Source organism: Solenopsis invicta, chromosome 4, assembly GCF_016802725.1.
Source record: "Solenopsis invicta isolate M01_SB chromosome 4, UNIL_Sinv_3.0, whole genome shotgun sequence".
NCBI classification, from domain to species: Eukaryota; Metazoa; Arthropoda; class Insecta; order Hymenoptera; family Formicidae; genus Solenopsis; species Solenopsis invicta.
This window is the reverse complement of record NC_052667.1, coordinates 19,333,181-19,353,292: the sequence shown is the minus strand read 5'-3', so window position 1 is coordinate 19,353,292 and position 20,112 is coordinate 19,333,181. Positions and strand designations below refer to the sequence as shown.

Below are 20,112 nucleotides of genomic sequence, written 5' to 3'. Positions count from 1 at the left end.
ATGACCCGATTTTAGACTTTGTGCTGTATTTTAAAATAGATTTATCCGTTTATTTCTGCACATTCCGATCTAAATAATCGGAAATATCCATTTGTTACTTTTTAACAGGATAATCCGATCGTTATTCTCCGGACATTTTTTTCAATGTGTGATTTCAGTATTTTATTGTTAATATTAACGGAACCATGGTTGAGTCGATTTGTCAACGTAGAGCGTAATCATGTATTATAATCTACATAAGACGATTATTGTAGGGAGTATAAAAGACTTAGCAGTTATTTCGTGACACACAAGTGTAGACCCTGCTTAAAATTTTCGATTAAAACCGATTGAAAAAATTGAAATCGGTTTTAACCGGATTAGTGCATCGATAATTGTCAAAGCGAATCGGATGATTTCCGATTCATTTTAAATCAGAATCGGAATAAACGCAATGGGATTCAAGATTTTTATCCTTCGAAGGATAGTAAATGATGTAATACAACAAAACAAGCTTAATTCTTGTATTCTTTGTTTAGTTTAATGTCTTAGATAGCTGTTTGAGATATACAACACTTTTAACGCACGGCCGCATCACAGATGTTCTGTAGAAGGCATTTGCGCCTGCGCAGAACCCACAAAGTGCACATATCTGTACTTTATTGCTAACTGCACGTATTATCCTTTTTTCAATATTGCATTATTGTTTCGTATATACATATATTTTTATCGTTTATATTCCCTAAACTTTGTAAATCTTATAATAATTATTAATGCATGCATTTGTTATTATGTCATTTTATATCTTATTTATAAGTATTACTTGTAAATTATCTACGCGTCGTATATCTCACATATATGGCCATATACCCCACCCTTATAGGATTAAGGCAAAAATGCAAGAGTTTTTCAAATGTTTTTTTAAATATAAAAAGGTAAATATTTTGTATCTTTTTATTTTTTATAGAAATAGACAGTATGAAGTTTTCATTGATATAATTTGTTTTTCTTAAACATAATAAATAATATTTAATAAATTAAGTTTTAAATACGCATACATCGGATTTACCTTACAGAGAATCTATGTTGAGAAATGACGGTAGTTTTAGCGTCTTGATGTACTCTCGGGCAAAAATTAGGAGACCTTGAATGCAATATGTTTTTCTGAGAATGTAAATTATTTTCAATATCTAAAACTTGTAATTTTCAACTTCAAGCGGTGCCGCAATTATGAGCCGGAGCTGAGAGAGGGGAGGGACGTGGGGAGGGGGTATCCATTTTTTCACTCATCCTTAACAAATGCTTGCGTTTCAGCACGCGTCAAATGTTTTTATCAATCCATTAGCGAGAAAAAAATTAAATTGCAACTTGAATTGCATCTCGTAAAAGATAATTTTTTTCCAAATTTTCAGTAGATAAGATTTTAGTCAATTTTATTTGAAATTGAAATATCTCAAATTAATACATTAGCAACAGATTGTTGTTTTGGAAAATTTAAATTGATTTGAAGAACATTACTTCTCACCGTTGTCAATTTTTTTCTTTATATTTAATTCGTAATATCGTTGTAAATGTTTTTAAATTATAGGAATACGAGTTGAAGATAATTTCAAATCGTATCGGATGTGAATTTGAGGGTTTTGACCTTCGATATGTCGATAAAGAGCGTTATATCGGCTCGTAATGTTAAAACAACGTTCGTTTCCATTGATAGCAATTTAAATCGACTGCAGCTGCTTGCAGTTCGTTAATCTACTTGTTATGTGCTAAGTGAACTCCATTGTGAAAAAATACCGATATGGATATCGTCTATGCGCGCTCATCTATTTTCGGCTATCAGTTCTTCTCGAGCCTCAACTAATCTTCCGCCTAATAAAAGATTATTGTGCATCGCTGCGCTTCCAGGCGTTAATTGCTTCCTGGCATCCGGCATAATTACCGCAACATTAGCATAATTACGCGTTTTACCCTATAAGCGAGGTAATCAATGGAATCGTTTCAATGCGAGCGAGTTACAAGTTTAATATCCGATTTGTCCACTAACTCAGTTCAACCTACAATTCTATTCCGTTCTTCAACATATTATAATTTATTCCCCGACTCGTTCACCGCTTCATTAACGCATTAAATGCAAAATACCGTTCGACTTATGAACGATATTTGTCAATTTTATTCTTTGGATTCCTTTTTTCCGAAAGAAAAATATTTTACACGATTGATTGTTGTCGTCGAGGTAATATCTATCAATTCCGTAAGACCTTTAAAGAATTTTAAAGGATCACGTATGTAAATAACAGGCGAGAGGGCGAGTGACCGGTGGCAGAGTGACGCTTTCGAATTTTCGGACACAGGAAGTTGGGCAAAATATAACGAAACAAAGAGGCGTAGGCACAAAGAAACGGGAAGCCTCGTCGACAACGAAATAAGTCGACCACGAAAGGACATCCGGTCTCTCGTTCTCTCTTTCCGTCTCCCTTCTCTCTCCCTCTGATTCTCTCCCTCGATTCTCGCCACAAACTTAGGTTTCCTCTCGGTTTCACCTTCCGCACCACCTGTCGTTACCATGCGGATGTCAAAGGCTCGTGAAGAGGTCTTGCTCTTGAAGAGGTCGCGTACGCAGATAAATTTTGATCTCGAAACATTGCGTTCGTCATTGCAATGCGGCATTAGGATATTTTCTGTTATAATTTATGCTTTTGTAATAAATAGGGAAGGGATATATAGAATCTCGCGAATGGCAGTTATGAAGATCGATATAAACGGACCTAATGCCAATAAAGTAACGAATTTTGCGTAGTCTCATCGTATGCGGCACATTCGAATAAACTTGCTGAGAGTTTTTGGATTCCTTAGGCCTGTTTGCGCATTAATATAGCTTAACTTTAAACTCGGTTCAACTTACTTTCTATTTTTCTTAATTTTAAGAATTAAAAAAATAGGAAGTAAATTGAACTGAATTAACCTTTTATCGCATGAATTTTTTTGTCCAAATAAATTGTTGGATAAAAATGCAATTATAACAAAAATTGAGCTAAAATATTAAATAAAATTTTTTTTCTTTGGTTTGTGCCATATATGGCACATGATGCGGTAAAGGGTCAAACCGAATTTAAAGTTAAACTACATTGGTGCAAATGCACCTTTGTACTGTTATATTCATTTTCATCAATGTAAATTAACTTTGATATCAATTTAGAGCTTACTCTTTATCTTTCTAATTTTTAGAACTAAAATAAGTTAAACCAAGATCAAAGTTAATGTACATGGTGAAAATGGACATTAGGGTAGTTAGATTGAAACACGTTATTTAAAAAATCTTTAAACTTTTGTCTCAAGTAATTTAGAAATTAATATATATGCTTGTGAATTATAATGGTCTATAACTCGATTTACCGTCCTGTTTCTGATATATAACCGTTCGAACATTTTTCGCAGATTTTTTTCATATTTAATTCTATTGATATATAGCTATTTATGTGACACTAATGTTTATAAGGATATCGAAATTACATTCGAAACGTTGCTGAAAAATGAGTTCTAAATAGTTGAATGCGCGAAGAAGCATATGTGTAACAAGACCATAAATATTTATCGTATGATGTTAAAGTTTGAATAAAAAAATCTCGTTTCTCATCAAGAGCGACTTTATGAAATACTGCTAAAAATTGGCAGCAGAATTTAATTTAATGCAACGAAAGCAAATTTTAAGTAGCTTACGTTAAAACATTTAATGTATATTTAATGTAAACTTAATGTTGTCTGAAAGTGTACTAAATTTTATGCACATGTTTTTAGTTATAGATACATGAAATTTAATGTATATTAAATTTAATATGTAATTTAAAAAAACATTGAATTTTATCATTTTTAACAGTGCATTCTTGTCGATTCTTCACGAGAGCCGCTTTGCACTTTTCTTTTTTTGTTAATACCATTACTAATACCTCTTGATATATTTTCCTTTATATTGCAATTGTACAAACATTTTTTTAAATAAATATCTTTATTGATAGCCTTGTTTTTATGCTCGTATGAGTAGAAATGTTACGATCTAATTTTTTTTATTTACTACGTAATACATAGGTTTTTTTTCTTAATTAATTTATTTCATTATATTTAATATTGTAATTTTATAAATTGCTTTGTTTTTATTTTACATAATGATATATTTTACTTAAATTTAAAGATATGTTTGAGTCATTGACGTGATTAGTTGGGGATTTAACTACCTTAATTAATCACATGCAATTCACATTTTACGCAAGTGTAAGACTCGATAGAAAAACAAAACAAAGAGATTATTAGCACACAGTTTATAAAACTGAAAAATCAATTTACTAATTGATATGAAAATATTATTAACATTAAGATTTGCTTTAATAAACGAAATAGTACTTCTTGTTTCCTGTTAAAATAAAGAAAATTAAAGTGAAAGCAAGTAACGTGGAAAATAGCTGATTTGAAATTAACATTACTCCCACGTCAATGTATATCTAGTCTTTTAATTTATACAGAAGCGTATTAGCTATAATTAATGAAAGCTTAATATTATTATAATTAAGAAAAATCTCCGAAAAAGTCCAATTTCTGTATTAACAAAAAAGTAAACAGTAGAAAATAAAGGTCAAAACCAGATGTCATATGGAATGCAGGTTGAATTTTGGAAACAGTAATAATAACAATAAATAAAGTGCAAACTCTTCTTTATTTATGTAACTGAGTGAAATACAGTTAAACATAGTATCATATCTTTACAATGGCACATAAAACACAAAATAACATCATTACGAAGGAACAATAAACAGGATATAAAGTTAAATTTAAAATCATTATTACATAAAATCATTATTATGTAAAATAAAAAGAATCATCTAAATATTATTATAAATATTATTATATCATAACAAGAGCAAAAATGTTTATATTTTTATACTTATATAATCTAAAATATCACAGTTTATATAAGATAAAATATTACACATGAGAAATAAATTTATAACTGACAAATTTATAAGATATATAAATAAGAGCTTCCTAAAACAAACCAAGTCAGAAAAATTAAAGTTTCAGAAAATGAAAAATTTCTCATTTTTAAACTATTCTACAATGAACGAGCTATGGGTCCATGCGAATTGTATACACAGCTAACTAATTCTCGAATGTAAGTTAAAAAACAAAAGAAATTAAAAGCAGCTAAACTGAAGTTTAAAAATATATTTGCAATTATATATTGAGAGAAAAGTTTTTGTGGAACTCCGTGAAACTTTCTTGTCTTTTATTGTTAGAATATCAAAACAATGATTGCACCTTTCAATGTTTGTAAAAGTAAATGTAATTCTCTTTAGTAATCAAATGTTTTATCATCATAAATCTCAAATGGAAAATAGCGATATGTCGAAGTTTGTCATTGCCATATTTGATACTAATTTTACCGCAACAGCCAACACGGAAAAGTTTTTGAATGAGCGTTTACACAGTTGGTCACTGAGAATTCCGTTTACTCAGATAAATTATAAGAATGTGATTGTAACTATAATTTGACATAAAAAAAGTTAAGATAAAAAATTACAAGTTTCTGAGAAGTTTCATACTTATGAATGATGTATTGTATGTTTGATGTAACCATGAATTTATTTTAATGAATATTTTGATTTTTATGGTTTTATGCCACATAATTAGTGCTTTTCTTTTACTGCGCGTTTATTGTGCAAATATGATAATTTTTTTTTTAAGTTATAATAAATATAAGCAGTAACATAGTGGAGAAGCGAGGGGAGGAGCACTGTACATCCTGGAGTATTAGCATAGGCTCCAATTTAGCGGTCCAATAATTCCTCGTTACAAGCAAAAATTTTGAATAAAAGATTTGTTTGTAACGGAAGAAAAAAAAATCATAAGCTACCTCGCCTGCTTGAGCAAAAGACAAAAGAGAATTAATTAATATAATAAAATTTTTAATGTCAAGTTTTTTTGCTACAGTAGATAAAAATTTTTGTGACTAATGCGAAAAATTTTGTTGCTTGTAACAGGTAAATATATAAAAAAAAGTTTTAATGAATTGGATAAGCTATTTGATAATGAGTCTATTAGTGATTGCTAATAATAGTATATAGTAAGGAAATAGTATAAAAATTGAGGGAGGAAAGAGAACCTGAGCATGATTTTTTCATGTTACTTGGTATAAAAACAAGATTAAAAAATTTAATTAATATTTTGAAGATCCATTTAAAAGAAAAAAATTTCTGGAAATACTTCTGAACTTGTTTTGTGTTGGGTTCTTGTGGCAAAGTTTACATTTATTACTTATATATATATATATATATATATATATACAAGTAATATTTCCCGGTTTCTATTTGATTTTTGCTGAAATAAGGTTAGTTATATATTGACTTTATATATTGACAGAATGATTTTTGACGCCATAATCCACTTTTTAAAAAATAAATTTATTTTATGTTTGTAGAAAACTCTTCAATTATATTCTATTAAATAAAAAATAAGATAATAAGACATAAAATATATATTCAAAATAATATATAATATATTCTCTATATAGCTGCTCTTGAAATATTTATTAGAGAAAAGTCACCAACTTTGTTTTCAGATAATATGTTTTAAACAAAAACTAAAAATAAAAAAACTACGTGAATACAAACTAGAAAGTGTTTTCTATCAGATGGTACAGCAGTTTTTATAATACTGTTTCGTATCTTGTATTAATTAATATTTTTGCAACATAACTTAAAAAGAGCGTCTGAGAAATTGGGCCTAAAAACTGACGTAGTAGGCAATAATGATACAGAATTTAGACACCGCTTTATAGAAAAGTAGTTAATTATAAATTGATAAAGCAATTAAGTAATAAGAAGAATATTTTTATGTTTTAAACAAAACTTATAAAATGAAGAGGTTAGAATTGCATATTTTCACTTTATACATTTTTTGGCACTTTATTAGTGTATACATGAACCTGTCGCGTTCAACGCTATGTTTTCTACCTTAAGATATTTAAAAAAATGTGAAAAATTTCATGAAACATCTGTCAATATTGTACTTTAAGAGTTATTTATTCTCATATAGAAATGTCAATTTATGCTGTACAGCGATTTTGTTTCAAACTATACCGCGAGGAAAACACGACAGAGAAAAATATAAACGAAACAGTTTCAAGAAGCAAGAAAATTATTAATAATATTATATGTTTATTCACTATTTATTAACTATGCAGTTTGCGAAAGAAAATTTTGCAAAAGTTAAGCAAATGTAAGTTTGAAATTATATGAATGAGGAAAATTTTCTTCGACGGAAAGGTTTTGCGATATTAGCTTGCTCTTTTGGAATCTTTGAGATCCTAATACGTGGCGCCAGTCGCCGAGTTCGCGCGGTCGGAAAATGAGGAGTCTGACCGAGGGAACGACCGTAAAACGTTGGAAAGCACGATCTGACCTAATTGATTGAGAACTGCGGCTAGACAGGAGCGTGCAGTTTCAAGAAGAATTGAGTTTACGCACTCGACGGCGACTACGGCAATATTTGCGGACAACCCGCTGATGGAAGTTTTTAGGATGACAGACCGATGCGCTACGGAGCGAAGGGAACGGCGGTTAGGTTCGTTCGACCAGACGGGGGGTACGGCGCCGGGTACGGCACAATGACGGATGTAGAGTAAAAAGAAGGCATGTTTTATTGTCTTCGTCGTTTGTTCGTCTGGCGCCTCGAGAATAATCGCTTCAAATCAAAGAAGAGTACGTGAGAGAATGTGTAAAAGCAATGCGTGGGAGAGACACGTACTCTTTTACATTTCTCATTCTTAGATGAAAGAAAACGATTCGTAATTTTAACGACAATGGTGTCGACAGAGTTCTCTGTTAAGGCGATGCTGGAGTCGTAAGTTTTACCGATGAATTTGACTTACGCACGTATGATTTACGAAACATTATAGACTCCTACGTACTACTACACTACATCGGGATTTTATGTACATATGTTCATAATTTGTCAAACATTCTATTCTCTTAAGAGGATGCTATACTGACAGAAATTACCGACCATTACAGTGTTCATTAATTTTTGAATTGGCTTTACAGATCACAAAATCCTTTTGCAAAATAAAAGTACGCACCAAAACAAAGTCTGCTCTGGTAAATTTTATGAGAAAATCGATCAAAAAGTTAAAAATTCTTTTATTTTCGACTCGTGGATATGTCAACCAAGGTTAATTTTTGTTATTTACTGACGTTCTGTAGCTCGTATGTATAAAATGAGACCAGGGCGAACTTCAGAAAACACACAATTTTAACACACAACACTGACTGTGTATCGTTTCAGTCAACAACCTAACAAAAAAGTTTAATAGGTGAACAGCTGTACGTGTCCAAATTTTGCTTAGCGCACGTAAACGATGGCAAGAAGAGCAGTGGCTGTAGTTGATAGGTCTTTTCGCAGATGGCGAAATAATCGAAAAACAAAGACAGATCTATGCGTTGGACAAAGAGCGATAGCCTGGTCTCCCTCGAAAAATAATCTGCAATGCCGACGTCGAGGAAGTTCTTCAATCACTATAGCATCCTCTTAAGGGGATGCTAAAGTCGTCCTTTTTTACCGACCGAACGTTAATTTTCGGGCAAGCCGTTCTTCTAATTGCATTTACAGATTTAAAAATCCTTTTCCACAATTAAAGTATAGGCAGTAATGTATAACGGACGCTATATAAGGATAATGAAAACGAAAAAAATTGGAAAATTATTTTCAATTTTTTTTGTTTTCCTTATCCTTATATAGCGTCCGTTATACATTACTGTCTATACTTTAATTGTGGAAAAGGATTTTTAAATCTGTAAATGCAATTAGAAGAACGGCTTGCCCGAAAATTAACGTTCGGTCGGTAAAAAAAGACGACTTTAGCGTCCCCCCTTAATTTTAATAATTCAACGTTATTCATTCATTTATTTTACATTTGACACTGCCTTTATTTTGTAAAAATATCCTGCATAATGTTTCTACGAAGCAAATATACTTGTGAATTGACGGTTTTGGTCGCCATATTGAAGTAAAAGTCGATAAGAAAGTCTGTAATTAAAAATTTTTTCCTATTTTTGGCAATAAATGGACCAGAGTCATATACATTAGCTTGTGTATTTTAATTCTGTAAAAGAAATTATATTTTTGTAAAATCAATTCGAAGTATACTTGTTTAACAAAATGGCATTTTGGTCGATAATACAGACGCCTCTTAGAGCCGTATTCTGTAACTCTTAACGATAGCTAGGGATATCGTTACGTGTCGTTGCGCAGCTTTTCTACCATGTATCTGCGCAACGACGCTGTAACAATACCGAATTGTCGCTAAGGTGTTACAGAATCCCGCTACAGCATCGCCTCAATGCACCCCGAACACATATTATTTTCCACTGCTACTAGAGACAGCGAATACTTGAAGAACGGAACTCACGGGGTCGATTGTGTATCATGTAATTAGAGTGAAAATGACAAAAGTGCACAAATTTACTAGAGTATTTATAATTTTATTGGTCAACACCTAATGAATTTGGTCACTTTTGTAATTTTCACTTTAGTTACATGATACACAATCGATCCCCAGAATAGCAAAACCGAAGGAAGGCACCCTCGACGAAAACGTCGAAAGGAAGAGATTTACTTCCCCTTTCTTCCCAGAAAATGTATTCAACGTAATCGAATTTTATTTTATTCGAAGCGTTTCTCTCGACGGACGGGAACTCAAGACACTTGCTCCAGTTTCTTCAGTATACAATTCCAAGGTTTTCGTGTCGACGACGTTCGCTGCGTGTCCCCCTCCTCCAGACTTCTCTCCATCCGGCACTGTCGAGGGAGACGGGGCGAGCGCGTTCGTCGCTTCGGCCGAACGAACGCGCTTAGTCGCGTCTTTGCACTGACGGCGTGAAGTCACGTGGTGCCGCTGGAGTACCGTTCTGTCTCGCGCGTTGTCCTCCCGCGTGCAGTCGTTCACGCGAGTTGCACCGTGTAGGACGACGCCGCACGATCTTCCCGCGTGATCGCCGACTTTCTATTCCGACCTCGCTCAGCGGACCTCGCGTCGCCCACCAACGTCGCGGCATTTTCTCGAGAGCTACAGCGAACAGTTGAGTGCGAGAATAAACAGATTGCGTCGCGTGCACTCTGTTTTGGAAGTGCAAAATTCGCGGAGTGGCCCACACGGAATGACAGTCGGCGTGATCGGCATGATCGGCGATGAGGATCGTCGATGCCGAACAACGGCGGCGTCCGCATTCGAGCCCGACCGGACACTGTAGAGTTCCACCATTTTCGGAGCCGCTTTTTCTCCGCGCGGCAGACGCGGTGCGTCATCCAGACGAATTTCACATCCTGAAGAACGGCGCTCGGTACAGGATGCGATCGACACCGATTTTTTTCATAATCCTTTATTGAGGAGCGTCAGTGGCCACGTATCGGAGTTTGAATTCTACGCGCGCGAAATTAGATCGAGATATCGTCGGTTCGTGGTACTACAGCTGATGACTTCACTCTTTGTCGGTCGAGGCTCTTACCGAAACACGCGCGTGTGACAATGTGCCGCACGTGCCTTCTCTTGAGAAGACTGTAGAACAGAAAGTAATTCTGACCGCTCGAAGGCGCGAAATAAGGACAAGATCCGGAGTTCTCGATCGCGGTGATCCTGGATCGAAAGAGAAAGAGAGAGAGAGAGAGAGAGAATAAAGTACCACGGTATCGCAGAAGAAGGTGAAGTCGGCCGTGGATCCGTGCGCAACGTCGATCAACCGAGAGAAGTGGTTTTTTTAAACGGTGGTTTCTATCGTGACCGCGCGTTATGATGGGGGTATTGAGATGGAGGCACGATCTCAGATCGGAGGCCGCGGCGCAGCAACAACAGGAACAGCAACAACAGAGAGCGGAGCGGTCAGCCGGACACAACAGTCACGCGCACACTTTCCCAAAGCTCTTGTCGCAGGTGGGTCCCTTTTCCCTTACCCTCACGTCCCAAAGGGACAGGGTTTTGCTGAGGCAAATCCATCTAAATAAGTTGACGACTTGGACAAATATATTTCTCCATTGTTGTTTTTAAACGTGAAATTTCAAATGTAATTAAATTTTTACTATGTAGAGAATAGTAGTCAGGGATATTTATTACGTGGAAAAGCTTAGAAAACTTCGAATTTTTAGGGGATTTATTTTTTACTTTTGCAAATTAGGGATTTTCACTGAATTTTGTTAGTACTCGGCGAAATTTTTGAAATTTTTCTTTTAAATTTAAATTCCGACTTTCTGATAAAATAGTTTCTTTGAGTACTTTACTTTTTTTTTAGTAGCCTAAAAAGAGAGTGTAAAAATCATGGATATACACGGGGAAGGAGAGTTGTTTTCCTCCCAAATTTTGACAAAAGGAAAGAATTAAATAACGAAAATGATTTTTGCATCGAAAAGCTGAATGCTTCTTAGCCCCAACGCATAGTTTTTATTCCCTAGAAAGGCTAAACAAAATTAAAAGAGAAAAACTTATAAAAAATATTGAAACTAATAAGTGTATTAAAAGAAACTGAAACTGAAACTTTTTTCCCAATAACGAAATATGCTTTGCATATTTCCCAATTGTGCAAAACAACGTTTTTTCATACATTGTAAAGAGTGAAAACTTGGTTGTTGTTGAGAAGAGTATAAAATCATCCTGTTTTACTGACCAAACATGATTTTTTTCATTTAATAATGAATTTTTTACTAAATCGATTTCATCTCAAGAATAATAAGTGTATGATGATATCAACCACATGCGTTTATTAATGTAGCAGAAACCTCGCTACCTCATATTAGGAACCTATTCCATAATAGGCGACTTTACCCTACATTCAGCGGACTCAATAGTTGAGTGAGCGCTCGCTGTTATTGATGCATTCTTTTAGATTATCCAATCAGATCTTCAGATATAGAAGAATACACCAATAACAGCGAGCATTCACCCAACTGTTGAGTTCGCTGATTGTAACCCTTCTCTAATGTTACATGAAATTTTGAATAAAAATATCAGAAAAATCTGGGAATTCTCTCTCTCTCTGTTTCTCTCTTTCTTTCAAAAGAAAATTTTTACTAAATACTAAATTGAATAAACGTTCTGTATTACTCTCGATACGTATGGGAAAACAGGATATCTTAAACTTACTGTGTTAATGGCAGATTTCTGAGACCATATTGAAATGGAAATACTAATACAAAATTCCATAGCTATAATAATTTTTAAATGAGAAGTGACCTATCAAGTTGTTCGAAATTCTCATGTTTAGGTTCAGGACACAATAGTGAAAATGTACTTTAAGTTATTTAATTTCGAGAATATGATTGATATTTGAAAACAGTTTAGTTACTATAGAAAGTGCCATGTGTTTGAGTGCACGAATTTCAGACAAGATTTGATTGGACAAATTATAAATATTTCATATTTAAAAACCATTATAGTCTCGGCATTTTGATATTAGGGTTTTTGTGTCAAAATTATTTAATTAACCTAATCATTAACGAGTGTCACGGTTGGTCAGTTTAAGACTCTATATTTGAATAATAATTGAATGGTTCTCTCACATTAATTAAATAGTTCAATATTTTCATAATTATGTAATGATATTACGCGAAATATTGTTACACCGAATGTTAATGTGTGCATAACATGAGAATCTAGTACGGTATACAATATTACAATACAATACGCGCGTGCGAAATTCAGATATGTCGGACATTCGGGTACTTTGAATATTTACGCGTCGTTTTCGTCGAAGGAATGCGAATCCGTTCCTCGATACGAGACAGCACTCTCTCGTTCTATGGGAGAAAATATCATAGCGGGTTCCTTTCTTTACGTGTCTAAGAATGCCGATGTTGGTAACGAGCCAAGCCCTGGTAGAAGAGCAACGCGCGACGCGAAGGACAAGAAGAAGGAAGGCATGGCGTGTCGCGAAACGAGAGCATTAACTGTAACTGTTTGGCCTGGTGGTCTGTTCATTTTTCTAGCGCGACCCGTTATTTGTTCTTAAAAAAGTCCCATTTTCCCACGAGCGATCTTCTCGCGGTTTCCGCGCGCACATTTCTGCATGACGGGAATAACGAGGGAGGGGAAAATCTCCATATGCAGAATTGTGGTTGCCTCGGACTTTTTCCTTTTTAGACAAGCGCTATTTCATTGCTTGTTTCTACGAATGTAGAAGCAGTCATCTATCACAAAAAGAAAGATTAAAAATAGTAATATCTTCAATAAAATAAATAAATAAATAAATAAACTCCAAGTGGTAGTAGCTTAATTCTCCTTTAAAGACGTATATGTCACATTTCAAAGTTTTATTCAAAATTTTGTGAAATTGGGCATAATTGTTTTATAAGTTCTGTAATTCTTTATTTGCTCTTGATTTCAATGTAAATTTTCTAATACTTATTCGCAAATTTAATGAGAAAGTAACATTACGAATCAAATAAAATTTGTTACATATACTAACAAAACGTTAATAAATGTTTGTGTAAAAGTACATTTATTTGACCCACTTGTTTAAAAGTTAAAACTGCAGCAGAATAAGATTATTTTCGTTGCAAAAACTATTATAAATTAAATTTTTATTGCTTTCTTTTTTGCAGCTAGTTTCAAAAAATTCTGTTATTCGCGATCAAAATTTTTTGTCGTTGGTTCGGAAGAAAAACCTAAGAAGTTTGCGGTTGTTAAAATTCGACTTTTAGCTGGCAGTGTAGAGACATCCTTAAAAAAATAATGAATTACAAAATTGCACGAATAAAAATAAAATTTATGCTTATTATATTACCTAACTCCAAGTGATATACCATATACTTTCGAATTCACATGCAAAAATAATTCAGTTTCAAATCTAAGTGGTAGTGGCTGCTTTCCTTTTAGAGAACACAGTTAACATTTTTGACATAAAGCGATACACTTCGCTTTCCATTTACAAACTCAATCAACATTTTTCGACTACTCAGGAAGAGAGTCAGACTGTGTTCGAGTGTGTTAACTTGTGTCAATTTGTATCTTCTAAAAGGAAAATAGCCAGTATCTCTTCGTTTCAACTCAAGCGTCAAAAATATTTAATATAAAAATTTGTCAATCGCGTATCTAGCGTAATTACTGTATTTTCGAAGGGCCACCGTGTTCGACCAACAACTCAAATGCGACCACTTAACGACTGGCTAGCATGTGCTTGCGACGACAGGCATTTTAATTCTCCGCACCAGACGTGGCAGAGCGTCGATCGTTGAGAATTACGCTTGTCGCTTGATAACCGGTGCTGATCGTTCTCGTGCGCGATGTAACCGCTGCGCGCAGTCAATTATCGTTCCCTTCTTCTTTTTGTGCCTGACCTCGCCGTGAAATTTGTAATCGGCTGTTGTGGCTATCACGAACGTTAAACTGAACGAAAAGCGCACGCAATTATCTAACGCAAAGTTTCCCAATCTTGTGTGGGCCATGACACGTTTTTTAATACGGCAATCATCCTCGATCCATCTAGCTTTAATGGATTTAAACAAGAACGGAGATAAATTGCTTATATTTATTCCACTTTATTTATATTATTTATTTTATTCCTCTTATGTCTTTATTTTTTATAAATTTATAATTTTATAAATTTATTTCTAATATATAATACAATATAAAAATGTAAAGAATGCTTGTTTTCTCGCAGCAAACATTGACTAGCATAGATATGTTATATGACATGCTTCATGACATATCATATATGACATATCTTCGGTGTTGGACTATTTCTGTTAGTGATAGCTTTGATGATATTAATGTGAATCATTTTTATGTGCAAGGAGTATATACACGGAGTTTAATAGAATAACTGATATATATGTGTACATACACAGGCACGCACACACGCGCGCACACACACACACGCACACACACACACACACACACACATCTAAAACTTAATTATCATGTATTATTTACTATTGTTTAAGGAAAATGAACTACACCAATAAAAACTTCTATTTACTATAAAGAAATTAGAAATACAAAATACTTTTCTTAAATTTGAAAAAAAGCTTTAAAACAAGCTTTAAATCATTGCATTTTTGCAATATAGCCCATAAAAGTGGGATATACGGCATAAAAGTTTACAAATAATGAGTATAAATGAGACATAAAATAACAATAATTTATAAAATGTATTTACAAAGTTATTAGAGAATAAGGGCACGAGAAATATATAGATAAAAAGTAATATAATGCAATATTGAAGAAGTTAATATGTGCAGATAGCAGTAGAGTGCAGATACGTGCGCTTTGTGCACTACATAGGCGCAAGTGCTGCCTTTCAATTACAAAGCGTTTGTACTGCGATATTAATCCCAAGCGTTAAAAATGTCATATGTCAGCGAAACATCAAATTGAACAGAGAATACAGGACGTAACTTTTATTTTGTTATACTCCATCCTTTATTATGCTACACTTATGTAACACGAAATAACCGCTAAGCGGTTTTACACTCTTTACAATAATCATTTTATGTAAGTTATAATATATGATTGCGCTATTTATGATTATGGTCGACCAATCGATTCAACTCACTTTGGTCGAAACTAGATTAATAGAGAAGAACAGAGTAATATGGCACTGATTTTCATTTTACTGAATAACTTTGTTTGTAATCTATATTTTATATTGAAACTGGAACGATTACATTTGTCAAAGTGTTGTTTAACAGATTTTAAACTCAAAGTAACTCAATGAAATATTTAGGATGTGATTTATAGAAATGTTACGCATTGCATAATCGGTAGAAGAAAAAAAGTGCTGCTAATATGGCTAGCCTAAAAATAATTTTAAAAAAATTGGTTTAGTTTAGACAAACACAGTAGTTTGTTAAAAAAGTATTTTTAATTTTAGAGATATTATTAGAAATATTATTTTATCCTGTTTAACATTAAACAACAAAACATAAAATAACATCTCTGCTGTTTTTGAAGACTGCCCTTTAGAATAAAATCGATATATCGAAGAAATATTTCGATATGAAAATTTTGTTTAAAAAATTATATTAACAAAATCCTATGTTATTGTTTAACTTTGCACAACTTGAAGTGTGTACAGCCAAATAAAAAGTTATAACAAAAAAGCACTCGAGTGTGCATACATTCGTGTGATAATACGCTCAAATTTAAAAACAATGAGAAAGTATGTGTAATTAAATGCTAAAATATACTTTGAAAAAGTTTAGAAGTGCTCAAAAGTAAAAATGCCTTATAACAATTGTTAGCTATTGTGTATTGGCATGTTAGCGCCACTAAAAAACGGCGAGTTACTAATTGAATGATTCCATAAGCAATTGATAGAATTCGTCAACTAATAACAGAGATAATGGGAGTAGCCATAATGTCTACAGTAGCCATAATACCCTCTTCTCCTTCATTAACAGTAAAAATCTAAAATTACAGCACAATATGACACTAATATGACATGAAGGCGTACAGCAGAGTGCTTACGTGTAAATCATCTTCAGTCTTATTTCTTCTGACTTCTGTGGCGTAGATCCTCGCGCCGCGTAAATACCAGAATTACTTAAATTATTATTATTTATATTGAAATTTGGTTTTGATTCCTATTTGCATTGCTGACAAATTTGTTGCGATCCGTTCTTAATAGTACATGATATTGTGCGATAGATTCTAGAATCATTGTTACGATATCGTGTGTTATTAGGGATATTTTGAGAGTTTCCGATCTGAGGCGTTTTCATTGACAAATTGAGAATCTCTGACGAATAGATATAGATGTTAGAAGCAAAAATTGTTGATGTATACTCGTAGTCTCTCAACCGAATGATTTCTTTGTAGAAATAAGCGTACGTTGCCGAGAGATAGTATTCACTAAAGAAACTTGCGTATCACTACGTATGTCATAACTTACATAATCATCGAAGCACTCCACTTTGAGACGTCGAGTAGTTCTTGGGAAGATTTATTCATAGCGCGCTCGAAAGAGAACTTCACCGGAAATTTTCATGTACTTGAATACAATGTTTGAAACTTTTATTTACAATGGCAATGCGTACAGTCGCTAACGTATTTCTCACGTAATTAATAGTGTCGTTGATCTGAGAATCGAAGAAAGGAACGCTCATTACACAACCAGTGTAATGACTGAAAGGAATTGTGTATCTATCTCTTCTGATTCTGAATTCCTTATTTATTTCGTCAAAAATCAACATATGTTGTTTTTTCCAAGTGACTAATTCAATTACGTCGCAATTCATCACTGCGACTGCGAATGCGAGATTCCATTCGTCGCGTCTTCGACAGCCGATCTTTCATCGCGTCGCGACAATCCTTTCACCGTTTCTCTATCTCGTGTATAATTCATATTTCCGAGCGGGGAAAAGCGCGATTTAGATATGGAATAAAGACGAACGGCGAGATGCGACACTGTGCGATGAGACGCGGTTGAGAATAAGCTCGTAGTCACGCGCCACGTGAAAGAACGTTTTCTCATAGCCGTGAAAGACGATAACCGGGCGAACGAGCAGCCGTTTTAAAAGGCGCTCCGCAAAAGGGGCCGCACAGCTGTTCGCGTGTCTCCTCTTCTCTCTCTTTTTCTCTCTTTCTCTTCTCCCTCTCCCAGTCTCTCTCCCTCTTCCCTCGTTTTGACATATAAGGCCCGAAGCCAAAGCAGGTACGTATGAACTCGTACGAATGCGCAACTGAAGGAAGATTTTAGTCGGTTAACATCGCTAACGATACACCACCGAGAAACGTCCATATAGGGTGTCCTGCGGAGAAAAGGCTTCCCTCGAAATACCGGTGCGAAATGTTTCCTTTATGTGCAAGAGCTTACGTAGAACTGGGAACACAATTCCTCGCGGCCGAGAGTGTGTAGTAAAATAATACAAGCGGATCAGAGGAGAATAAACGATAATGCAATCTTAATTGGCGCGAGATAACGTTAATCATCATTGTGACATAAAGCATAATTGCAGCGTAATTTCAGTCTTGAAGAAAGAAAACACAAAGTGAGGAAACGTGGATAGGACATAAGATAGGAAGAAAAAAATTAAAAATATTTTTTGAATTGTTTTATTTTTATTTAAATAATATAACTGTATCTAAAAATAGCGTGAAATTATAAAATGCATTTAATTGCGATATGTTTTGATATGTATGTACATAGAGTACGCAACTGCAATAAAAAATTAATATAAAAAATTAATTTGATTTAATATTTATCGATTATGAAGCTGAAAACAACCGTTAGATCTAGGGAAAAAAAAGCATCGTAGCGTGCAAATGTTGCGAGGACCACCCTGTATAAACAGCCAGGTGCACTCACCCTGCAGCTGTCGAGCCGCCTCGTTTCCAACTAACGAAATGGCGAGAAATCGATTTGTCTTGTCTGAAATTCGGCGCCTCTCTTGCCATTGCCTCTTTAATATCTAAAAATACCGATGTTTCAAATAATCACTTATTAGAACGATCGATACAAGCGTCACTTGATTAAAATTGAATTTTCCGATTGTTAGAACGATCATAGAATTAGAAAAGTAATTTTTCTATTGTAATTGAAGTTTCTCTCGGACGCTACTGTGTCGATCCTTCAGAAGGTCATGTATTTGACTGATTGCCAGCTTTGTATTTTCGACCTTAACCCCGTTCTTGCGTGCGTAGAACGCTATTGTAGGCGCTAAATGCGATAAAAGCGCCTGTTTGAGCCAGATAGGCTTGATTAAGTTAGACTACCCGTAGAGATTCGCGTATGCGATTAGATTTTCTCGGTGGCGCTAAGCGGAATAGAACATTGTAACGATATGATTTTCTGAAATATTAACTTTACTGAGAGAAATCGTTTAGTAAGGTCAACTAACGTTTGGTTGAATAGTGATCAATTGAATTTTGTAGTTACTGATACCAAAAACTTAGTTACAATTAACAAAACTTTTTGTAATTTGTTGTATGAAAATAATTATTTGGTTAAGGCTAAAACTCATTTGATCACTGTTCAATTAAACGTTAGTTGATTTTACCAAACGTTTCTCTCAGTCTTTGTTCTTTATTTAATATTAATATCCATTGATATTATTAGATATTTTTGATTAGATATTTTTGAAGTTGCCATACATTTGACATTTTTAATTTTTCTTTTAATTGTTTAAAGTGTTTAACTGACATGAGTAATATTAAATGGTTAATGCAACGTTTATTCTATTAGATACGTTTTATTTAAAAATCGGAAATAATATTGATTTTTACAAGAAAGAGGAATCTTTTCTTATCTCTAATCTTCAAATCAGACAAATACCTGGCGTCAGCTTTGATGCAGCGAAATAGAGCGAAATTCTTGCAGAGGGTATGCGGAAAAGGGAAAAGGGAAAGGATCGGCTGCACGAAACGCATCCCTGACCTGCTTCTTAAATCCTGCCCGACCAGTCCTACTGGTGACAGGATAAGGTGGACGATGATATATTTAAGCTATGTTAATAAAGCGCAATGACTTATCAGGGATATCTCCGTATTTCTGAATTTTACCTTTCCATACGAAGTGCAGGTTAACATTTACGCTACCCGACCTGCACATAAGTAGGATTTTTGTACTTCTTCGAGAAATAAAAAACGCGAGATATTTTTTCTTAATTATTAGAAAGACCTAGGAAATGTTAAGTAATTGAATGAATTTGAATGATTGTCTTTCTTTGTTTTTCAAAAATATTAAAAATCCCAAGTTACGTAATTTTTCAGCTTTCCTAATTTTAATTTTGAATTAGATTTCAATCGAATAATTAATTAGATTTCAACTGAATAACTTTGGCGAAGTAATCTTGGATAAAGACAACAGACCGCGATTCGCCGCGATTCTGTTGGATCCCTTTTGTGTGGCACTGTTTGATGAGGCTTTTACAAGTGCGACTGCTAACGTACGAATGATCGTAGTCTCGCCGACTGCATTTAACAGACAATTTCATTCCTGGCACACCTTGCGAGTCCGTGTATGTATGTATGTACATACGGGACTGTACATGGGCGCGTCCAACAATGCACGCCTGCACTGAATTATTCATCCTCGCGAGAGAGAAGGAAAGAGTGCGAGGGAGATCAAAAGCGACTCGTCTCTCTCTCTCTCTCTCTCTCAT

The 20,112-nt window shown here is 34.1% G+C and overlaps 1 protein-coding gene across 6 annotated transcripts in view; it reads left to right on the top strand.

Annotated features, from left to right (window-relative positions):
- LOC105202616 (rap1 GTPase-activating protein 1) overlaps positions 1-20,112 on the top strand; it is a 288,123-nt gene that overhangs the window by 203,616 nt on the left and 64,395 nt on the right. Inside the window, exon 1 of one of the 6 annotated variants that reach the window (XM_026138117.2) lies at positions 9,871-10,951. The exons of the other annotated variants lie outside the window; for them this stretch is intronic. Coding sequence (XP_025993902.1) covers positions 10,811-10,951 — 141 coding nt within the window. The 5' untranslated portion in view covers positions 9,871-10,810. Of the gene's footprint in view, positions 1-9,870; positions 10,952-20,112 lie in introns of those variants that run through there. 6 annotated transcript variants of the gene reach the window in all.